This window comes from Cariama cristata, unplaced genomic scaffold, assembly GCF_000690535.1.
Source record: "Cariama cristata isolate BGI_N322 unplaced genomic scaffold, ASM69053v1 Scaffold40600, whole genome shotgun sequence".
Taxonomy (NCBI): Eukaryota; Metazoa; Chordata; class Aves; order Cariamiformes; family Cariamidae; genus Cariama; species Cariama cristata.
Window position 1 is genome coordinate 4,697 of NW_009597081.1, and position 11,051 is coordinate 15,747.

The window sequence follows — 11,051 nt, forward strand, 5'->3', positions numbered from 1 at the left end:
ATCGACAAATATACTTGCTGGATATTGGATGCTACTGGTACGTGTAGGCTTCCATATACCATTAGCGCGACAGTAAAAATCGAAATATTTAAAAGGATCAAAGACTAAATACTTCAGGAAGCTCCCATGTATAGCACTGAATTAGAGGGGAGACGAAGCTTTAAGAAAAAAAAGACTGAGCTCACTGAACAAGAGTACAGCTGAGATTCCAATCTGAAAATACTAAATGAGAAATTCAGGCACTGAGAGTAATCTTCCTCCGTCGAAGTGGGTAACGTCTTCCTTCTGGTGAATCTGCAGCTTTTTTTCTTTTTAGCAAAACATAAGGACTTTTACTGGTATCAGTGTCTGTTGGTGTGACTTCTCCTGGTGATATGGAATTTTGGACGCTGTTTTCCTCCTTCACCTTGCAACCAGCAAAGACTTCTTGCCGCAGCTTGCAGAGTTCCAAAGTTGGTTGCCAAGTTAACGCTTCGGAAAAACCTTCTGCTCTTTCTATTAGCACTGGGAGAGACTGCAAAAACAAACCCAAGTATCTCAAGTTACACGGGAAAAGTAATGGTTACAATGCATGAAATATGTTAATTAGATTCTGACAAGGCACAAAAGCTTCAGTGTCTGCAGAGATGATCCTTAGGATGGCAGATGAAGGTTGGGAACTGAGAGCTACCAGCCTAACAGTGACAAGGATCTGCACTCAGAAGCCATGGAAAGAGTATGCTGAGTTTAATGGGTCCTTCATTACATCTCTAAGCTCAGTAAGTATCACAAGATCACCACAATTTATGCCTAAGCTGGTACTGAAGTAATAAATGTCACATGCTATATGAAGTTGTACAGGTCTTCAAAAGATGTTTTATTTTTCAGATGCTGCAGGTTCTAAAATCTCTGTAAAAATATTTCCTACAGCCACAGGGTAATTTTCCTTACTACCATGTGAGGGGGAACAGTTTACAGACACAACTTCAGCAATCCAAACCTAAAGATGTACTTGCTTCAAAAGTACACATGCAGGCTTTTTTCTACAAAACTACTACCACAATGAGTAAGAACTCCTGTTTTGTGACATGTTATCAGATCAAGAAAATAAAAATATTCTCTTGGAGCACGCAGAGATCTCACCTTCATTGCTCCACTGATCTGTTTGGATGCCATTTCTGTCATCTGCTTCAGATCTGCGATGTAAGCATCTACAGAAAAACATAAAGCCCAAATAAACTTCTGAAATGTAACTCCCTCCCCCCAGTACTTGCTATCGACTTCTTAGAAATCGGACAGAAAAGCAGTAGAGTCACTCTATGAAAGGTAAACCTACAACACATCCCTTACAAGCTGTCATCCTCAATGGTATAATGAATGTTTTATCTTACTATTATTACTCTTTCTCACTCAAAATGTAGTAGTGTCTAGCAGTCTCAACCATAGCAAGCTGCCAAGTTCTTCACTGGAAAACGTACAGCGTACACAAAAGATGAGAGACAGAGACAGTATTTGACATAAGGGAAGAGAACAGTTATAAAGAAAAAAATAAACCTGTTTTCAAACCTTTCAAGCTCATATTACATTTGATAAAAATGCAGAAAAGAAGGAGAATAAAGACAACTGTGGAGAAAATGTGATGAAGGAACGTCGTTTTAAGGAGGGGAAAAAAAAAAAAAATCTTACAGCTCCAAGAAGTCAGCTTCTACCATAAAGGCTACATTTTTCTCCTGCTTTAATTTACCAGGCATTAACACGAAGAATAAAAAAGAAACAAGCGTAAACAACATGAACTGCATTAATTCTACTGGGTTAATAAGAAAAGAAAGGAAAAAGCAGCTTTCAGGAACACTGAGGCAGGCAGCAGGTGCAGAATACTGGGGAACAATGGCATATACTTGATTGCAGTAGCAATATGGCAAGGTCATCAACACAATATATGTTTTTGACAATTGCTTTACAAGCAATAATACTTCTTTACTCCAGAGTTAAACTCTTTAAGTTATTATAAAACTGTTTTGCATGTTCTCCGCCATTCTGTCTGCAATGTTATGCCATCAACAAAAACTTAACATCAGCAGATAAGCAAGCGTGCTCCTGGGAACTAAGCAGCCTCACCTCCACTACTGTTATTTTTCTGTAGGGTTTCACCAGTGCCTGCAGTAGGATACAATGTCAGATGGTACACACCCCCCTAAAGCCTTTCAGGCTTAAAAACAGCATTCTGCTTTGAAGTCAACCTCATTAGTGCTACTGAAAATAATTTAAGTCAATCACTGTATTCCAGCACAGGGTGACAGCGATGACCCGCTGAAACATAGTAAGCAGGAAGAGACGGTGTTTTGTTAAACTGTCTGTCCACGTGCCCAATGTGCTGATCAGACATGGTTTAGGAACGCATAATCAATGTATGAACATGGATGCTAAAAGGCACCATCATTCAGAGTCTGGAAGGAAAAACAGTCCAACAGCAGCCTCTTTAAACACACCACAGAGGCCTATGAACAGGCAGTCTCTGAAAGAAGGGTATGTCCACAATGAAGCATTCTTACAGTACAGTATTGGGATTAGAAGACTGGTGACCCTATGAAATGGCAAGGAAGGAGTTAAAAGTAAAAAACATTGGATTATTCGTTATACAGAAAGACTGACACACAATTAAATGAAATTTGCCTGCAGGAGTTCAGCTTGACATGGACAGCATTATATTCCTCAGTGTTCAAGGCTTTCCAAAACATAGGGAAATGAAAAAAGGAAATGAAAGGTATTGAGTAATCTAAACATTTTTGGTTTCTGGCCACTGTATGTGCTAAACTGGGATACATAAACTTCCCAAAGACTACATAATACTAAAATTCAGCACAAACTCTGTGCTATCTTGGCTAGGACTTTGCCGTTACCAAACCTAAAAAGGCAATACCGTAGTGCAAGCTGTTACTAACTTATAAGAAGTAGTTGATTCACATCAGAAAAGCATGGATCTGGACACTAGAAACCAAAAGAAACCCAGATATGAAGTGACACTCTTTACTGCTCCTGTTAGCTCCTTTGCTGCCCAGGCTGGCATTTCTGGAAGTAATGTCTCCTGTTTACAAAGAGGAAACGATGCCTACAGTGAAGTCAGATCAGCAGGGTGAGAACTGGAAGAGCAAACTCAGCTTCTCAAACTTTAACACCACTGCTTGTTACACCACCTTTCCATCAAGTGCAGTAATCCATAGTGAGGGTTCAGTAACCATGCTTTTCAACTTAGAACAGCATTGGTAAATTCTGTAATTTGTGAATACTTAAGAACAGGCAAGACAAAATTTTCAACTTCTTCAGGCCAGCCTCAAAATAGCACATCCCAATAACCAACTGCAAAACACACCGTCTTGTTCCAAGGTGTTTGTAGAAGGAATCTTTCAAAAGCATGTAGCAAACCTGTGACGTTGTTTGCAATTTGTTTCTTCATCAGCCCATACAAATGACACAGGCAGGATAAAATTTGGTGCCTATTTTGCAAGTTAGGAGAGTCAACACTGCCATCACCGAGTACTACACAACTGCTTTCAATTCCCTGAAGAAACTCACTGATCAGGAAGAGAGACTGAAGCATTTCTAGTATTCATGTAAAAGGAACACAAGAGCAGTCAAAGTATAATGTCAGCGATCCATCTAGTTCCCCATCTGGCCTCCACCAGTGGTGAAGGAAAGAAGTAAGAAAACCTGCTGAGGGTAGCTCTGTGACAATTTCTACCCAATACACACAGAGTGGCCACCTTTTGCCTTTAAGTACAGCACCTAACAGCAGACAGCACTTAGAATAAGAGAAACGGACACAATAAACTGATGCAGCAATAAATTCAGTTACGACAAACTCCTCGCTATTTTAGTTAATTATTTAAACAGTCAATAATTTTAAACAAGTTTAAAGAAAGAAAACTTCTTAAGCATTTACAGCTAGCCAGTAAGGTAGGCAGTGCTTCCTCAGTACAGTTACCCCCACCATGAAATCTTTACCTTGAGAAGGCTGTGATCTTATCTCTTCTGGTGTTACGACAGGCTGGTAAAGCTTCTGCGTATTCGGGGAAAAAAAAAAATAAAATTTTGGAAGACCCTGTTGGTTTAATAGATACCTAATACACACATAGCAGTCATAACCATGGAGAAAGTCTAATACAAGGAGATGGTGGCAGAATTATTTAGAAAAAGAATGGACTAGAGGTACAGCTTATAGACACCCAGTTACTGGAAATAGTGCTCTGGTTAACACAGTTAAGTTCACTGCAAACATGTCTCCAAAATCTGCTTTAGTTTGCAGAATTCTAATTATTAAAGCATGAGAACTAAACTGAAATCCAGGCATTCTGGAAGAGGCATTGCCACCTGCTGCACAACTGAGGAAAAAGAGCTGCTCTGGCTTCTAAACAGCTGCTCACAAAACTAGTACGCTTTCACAGAGGAGCAAACTCAAAAGCTAAGAAAAAGAAAACTATTTAAACGACTACATTCTAGCCCTGCAATTACTTACGCATAAGTAAGAACACTCTCCTTCACAAGCCAGGCTCTCTGACTTTTTGGTCCTACTGTAAGCCTTGTGACTTGACATCAAACTGTGACATGAAGTTAACCAATAATAAACAATGAATACAACTAATATTTAGTTATATTAAAGGTGGAATTAGAAGTAACTACCAGGGAAGAAGGAAACAAAGCAAAGACATGGGAACATAATTTATATCATCTGCAAGTTAGTGTTTTTCTCCACTTCAGGAGCTGTCCCTCAGCCTTCTTCAATCAAAAGTAGGAGGAAGGTTAATTATTGCTCCCTGTAGTTTTACCAGGGCACTTCTTTCACAGTTCACACATCTTCTTAGCAAGTGTACAGTAACAGCTCCAAGCAAAAGAAGAAAAATTGCCTGCATTATCCTCAAACATAACAGAACGTATTGACTGAAAACCTACAGGATGACCTCTTGCTTTGGCAATTATAGGGAGATCACCACACTAAATGAGTTGTTTCCTCCTGATATACCGTGTCTTTAGAGTTGTCCTTTATGCCTCAGAAAACATGCATCACAGGAGCAGCTAGGGTCAAAAAGGAACATAAAAATTCCTTAACCAGAAGCAGAGAAACCACTAATACCTTCGCAGAAGTAGCCAAGAAGGAAAAAAAAGCCACTTCATTTACAGACATAAACTAAAAACTTTCTACATTTTGCAGACACTTTTAATTAAAATAATCATCTAGGTGTGGTGGTATAAAATTTGAGAAGATCAGCAACAGAAAAAAGGTAGCACGACAGGCATTCTAAATATCTAATCCACTTTGGGACTCAGGTAAAACATAGTTTTCCTTTTGCAGAAAGATTAAAAGATCTTGTTAAATCTTGGTGTTATGCAATAGTATATTTTATTTTAGTTGATCTTTTTTGTTTGTTTTACATACTTGATATATTGATAAACCAGAGAAATCACAGAAAGCAATATGTTAGAAAATATCTCATGTTTAAGGCAAATATGTATCCGTGCACTTTTACTTACTGAAATCATGTACACCTGGCTAACCTAGAGAGTGACGCCTGTGAATTTCAGTCCTCAGAAATGCAATGCAGGCTTTTAAACAACTGTCTGAAAAAAAAATAAATCCCTGTCTTCTTTAGTATAGAACCATAGAATAGCTGAGGTTGGAAAGGGCCACTAAAGATGGTCTAGTCCAACCCCCTACTGAAAGCAGGGCCAACTACAGCAGGTTGCTCAGGGCCTCATCCAGTCAGGTTTTGAGTATCTCCATGGGTATCTCCAAGGATGGAGACTCCACAGTCTTACTAGGCACCCTGTGCCAGTGTTTGGCTACCGCCACAGTTTGTTTTGTTTTGCTTTTAAATAGTTAAATGGAATCTCCTGTATTTCCACTTGTGCCCACTGCATCTTGTCCTTTTTTTTTCCAAAGGAAATCAACTCCCAATTAATCAGCAGGTAAGCAAAAGGCAGGCCTACTGTAATTGCAGAAAATAAATTTAGCAATCAAGGACATGACCGGGTTATTTAATGTCAGTAATTACTTTACACTCAGTATCAAAAAAAAAAAAAAAAAACCACAGAGAAATTACTGCACCTATTCATTAATCCACTTACTTTTTTTTTTTCCCTTTCTTTACTGAAAGTACTTACTCCATGTAGTTAATAGCTCAAGAAAAGTGCTTAGGAAAACACAGACATCTTTTTAACAGTCATATACTGCACATGGTGATATCTATCTGTATGTATCAATACATTCAGTACTTCAACCATCCTTCAGCCAAGGATTTCAGAAACCTGGATTTGACAAGATAAATAGGTGTATACTGGCTTGTAAATCATGAGTCATCATGCTAAAGCCATCTGCTTAAGTAACTTGCTGAGCTATGCCACAGGCCCAATTCACTCATAGTCACAACAATCTGTAGTAACCCTCATTTTACTGAAGAGCCAATTAATGCAAAAAACCAATTTCATTATATGACAAAGAATCAAAAGCAACAATAGGAAGGAGCTTAAAGGTCAACATTGGATTATTTATTTCTTCAAGTTACACACAGTCAGCAGCTATTAAATGCAAAGGTTTTCTGAAAATCTTAGGTTACTCACCAACATCTCTTGCTCAGCTTTCATGGTTTGGATATAATGCATCAGTATCTTTTTAGGCCACTGCTTACGCTTTGTTGCTGTCTCCACTATTAGTTCATCAAACTGATCTTCAAGAATTTTAATGTTGGAACCTAAAAATGACAAACACACAAAGTTATTGTAGGAATTCTCCTACAATTTTTTTTTCATTTGAGACAACGTTATAAGGAAAAAAAAAAAGCTTTAGATCTGAAATAAGAAATCATGTGTGATTATCAATGAAGAGATAAATATATGTCTTGAATTTCCTTGTTAAGGCGATACAGAAACTGGAGTATAACTTGATGTTGGCCAGCTACTTTTGAAGTACATGAGCTGGGGGGTGGGAGGAGGTGGAGAACCAGCTGGGGAAAAAATTCAAATACGTATTTCTCTATGAACTCGGAATCTATGAAGAAAGTCTCACAAAGAAATGGCTATCTTTCGAGATAACTTTTTTTTTCAATTGAAGAAAAGCAATGCAAGATGCAGCAAGAAAAATGGTTTATCTGTGTAATTTACAAGCATTAAGTAAACAGCAACTATCCAAACAGTAATTTGAAGCATAACTGATTTTATATCATATAGAACACAAACATGCAGTTTAACATGACAATATACAATGCCACCTTAACAAAACACAGTTCCTGGAAATACTCTACATCCTGACAACACCTGTAATTACTAGTTATAACAAGTTTGCAAAAACCAAAACATGTCTGCTTTCAACATCTGAGGCCCAAGAGACTGTACGTGGTAGGAGCTAACTTTCATAGCTTGCTTTTCCAATCATAAGATTAGACTAAATACCTAAAACATATTTTCAGCTGTCAACTGGTGTTTTTACTACTGCTACCCTACTAAAGGTACTTAGCTTCTCCAAGATTGCAATTAAACTTAACAATTTTAAAAGCTTAAGATACTATTTTAAAACTGGTTTCAAAATTTAGACACGTAAATGTCTGCACTTTCCTGACATCACATGCCATCATTACAAACTATAAAAAATCAAGAGTTACAGAAGAAAACAGAATTAACTACTCAATCTTATATTCTAACTGTAACTGAAAGGTAGTGCACATTTCTATATTCTTCCATCCGCACACTCCTATCATTTTTCTCCTCCAGTGGAGATCCAAAACATTGACAATAGTCTTGCTTTTTTATTTTTTAATTAAACTTTTCAAACTCCTTAGCATTTAAATTCACTGTTCCCACTAACATGTGGAGCACACCTTGCAAGCTCTGCAATGTTTTCAATCTAGTGCTACAGAACGGTTTTTGAGCACCCTCTCTTGGTCAATCTGTGCAGAATCAGGTGATTGTAAACTTCAGAAAGGCAAAAATCAAGGTTTTAAGAATCTGTGTGTTTGTTTTCTTTGTTTGAGGATCACCATGAAATCATTTAAGTGTAGAGAGGAAAGATTTGAGCCACTGGTCAACACAAACACTGAAGGCACAAAATGCCAGATCACTTGGTGATTCAAACTGGATCAGAGATAGGCACATAAATAAATTTATATAAAATTAAAAAGCACAATACAGTACTTACACCTGCTTTATGCCAGCTGCAGGAAGATGACAGCCTCTTAGCTGGCATAAAGTTAGACTTGTACAGACAAAGGATAACTTACTGAAAATAACATCCATCTAGACAAAGTTTTCCTGTTAAGAATTTTTGAACAAATTTTAATTGCGAAGTGAGCCTGAATCAGTTCAGCATTTTGTATTGCGAGACCAGTGCATTTTTGACCTTGTAGTCAAAGGAGCTGGAGTTTTATCATCCTAGAACTAAAACTGCAGAAGCTTCCTGACCAAAAAACAGTTCAAAGAGCTCTTTCTCCTCAGCCAGTTCAATATATCTGTATTTTTAGCTTTGTACAACTGTAAAAAGCACCAGGTTGCAGGCAAAGAACATCTAACTCAAGTGAGCAAATGAATCACACTGAAATTTTCTTTGGACACCAGACTAGCAAGAATCTCCACTACTATTATTTAAAAACCAATCACTATAAACATATTGTATATACTACATATAAATATATGATTATATAGCAATAGTTTTAAACATTTGTATATTAAATAGTAGCAACAGACAAAATATTAGGGTCTCTGGATAGGAAGAGATCTGGGCCAATGTCCCCAACACAAGATCACTGAGGCTGGAAGAGCCCTCAGGAGGGCTCTCAAGCCCCCCGCTCACAGCAAAGTCAACACCCAGTTCAAACCAGGTTGCTCAGGACACTTTTGTCCAGTTGGTTCTTGGAAGCCTCCAGCGCTGCAGACGACACAAGCTCTTTTCCAACGCTCAGTTATCCTAATAGTGATTTTTAACCTCCTTACATCAAGTCAGAACCTCCCCTTTCAATATGACCCCTGCCTCTGGTTCCCTCACTGCACACCTCAATAAACAGCCTGATTCCACTTTCTCAGTAACCTCCCTTACAGGAGGCACTGGAAAGCTGGCTTGTCTTCTCTGGGCTAAACAAGCTAGGTCTCTCAGTCTGAACTCGCAGGGCAAGTGCTTCAGTCCTCTGGCCATCCTGGCAGCCTCTGATGAACTCACTCCAGTTTATCAACTTTCCTGTACTTGGGGGGGGTCCAAAACTGAGTGCACTACTCCAGATGTGCTCTAGCAGGTGCAGAGTAAAGCCAAATAATCACTTTCTGTTGACACTGTACACTTCTGTTGACACAATATACTAGGCTGGCTCATGGTTAGCCCGCCAGGACCCTCAGGTCCTTTTCATCCTGCACTTCTGCGGGGGGTTACCCTTTCCCAGGTTTAGGGCTTGGCTTTTTGTCCTTGCTGAATTTCATGAGATTCCCAGATGCATTTCTCCAACCTGTTTATGTTCCACTGAATGGCCCTGCCCTTGAGCATATTCACTGCATCCCACCCTAGTTGATGTGAGCTGCAAATTGGGTGAAGGCACCTTCCATCTTCTCCTCCAAGTCATGGATAAAGCCATTAACAAGAACAGGTCCCAGAACAGACACCTGAGGAACTCTGCTTGTAATCAGCCCCGAGGTAAAAGCATGAACCATTAAACACTACCCTCTGAGATTTACCATCCAGCCACAACTCTCACCTACCTAGACCATAACATCCTAGCTTGGATGCTCTGGGAGACTGTGTCATTTGAGTCCTGGAGCAATTCCAATGGAACAGCAAGAGGGCTGGCATCTGGAGCACATGATGTATAACAAGCAGCTGAGGGAGCCGGGTTTGTTCAGCCTGGAGAACAGAAGGCTAGGGAGTAATTTAACTGCTACCCTCAGCTACCTAAAGGGTGGTTCTAGAGAGGACAGAGGCAGGCTCTTCTCAGAGGTGTGCAGCCAAAAGATGAGAGGCAACAGATACATTACAGTAAAGGAGATCCCAACAGGCCACTGGAAAGGAGTTTTTCATCATCAGGTCAGTCAAACACAGAAACTGCCCAGAGAGGGCAGGAAGCCTCCAGACTTGGATCCTATGGCTGTGTTCTAGCTTTAAAAATAAATCACCTTACCCTATTCCATTAAATTTTGTATGTTCCCTTTATTCTGATAAGAGAAGCTGATGAAATAGAACATTCTCTTTCCTAACCTCCTGAACGAAGAATCTCGCTTTGAAATACTGACTTTCTAAAAGCTTGCTGTAGACTTTCCAGCAAGACAGCTGCCATTAAGCTTTGTTAAACTTCTACTTTTTCCCATGTTAATATCAGATACTTTAAGTTATGTAGGCATCATACTAACAATAGCTGGAACTTGTGCCTCAAGATCTATAAGGAACTTGTGCCTCAAGATCTATAAGGATCTTGACAGAAGTGTCAAACAAGCAACGATCCTTCAGATAAAGCACTTTCCCCTTCCCTTTTCTCTTGGATAGAGGTCCCTACACCTCTTGGTTACCTTTCTTTTTGTTTATGAACACTGCTCTGTAAGAATTGAGCTCCCGCAGTGCAGCACTTCAGGTCTTTACATGAGCACATCTGAGCTGGAGTTCGACCTTACCTGCTCCATGAGCACCCTTACTGCCACAGATAGCTGGGGGGAAATACCACATGCAGAAACCAAAATAAGACCACCCAGCAGAAAATGAATGGAAACCAACACATACCACTCTGCAGCTCGGAGTCGTCCGAAGTCTCCTCCCAGGGCTGCCCATTAATGGTAACATTCTCCCTTACCGCTGTTTCGAAGTTCTGCAAGACACGGGAGAGCTTGAGAAGCCATCCTTCAGGCACACGTACACAACAGCTGCAGCTGCAAAGATCCCTCCGGCCTCACCGCCCTGCCCGGGTCGGCCACCTCGGGGGAAACAGCTACGTACACCCGCTAAGCTAAGGGCTGACACCGCAGGGCGCCTCAGCTTTGTACCGGGTCCCCGGCAGGAGCGGGCACAGGCGCTCAGAGATGAGATCCTGCAGCGTCGGGCCTCCCCGCGCCCCGCGCCC

General features: G+C 40.0%; 1 protein-coding gene across 1 annotated transcript; it reads right to left on the reverse strand.

The window, feature by feature from the left end:
• Positions 1 to 235: 235 nt before the first annotated feature.
• Positions 236 to 10,799, reverse strand: NSL1 (NSL1, MIS12 kinetochore complex component; the record flags this gene model as incomplete). Its single annotated transcript, XM_009708607.1, has 5 exons — positions 236 to 514; positions 1,123 to 1,190; positions 3,982 to 4,036; positions 6,592 to 6,722; positions 10,718 to 10,799. Coding segments are annotated over 5 exons (615 nt in total), but the record flags the coding sequence as incomplete, so codon positions are not given.
• Positions 10,800 to 11,051: the final 252 nt, after the last annotated feature.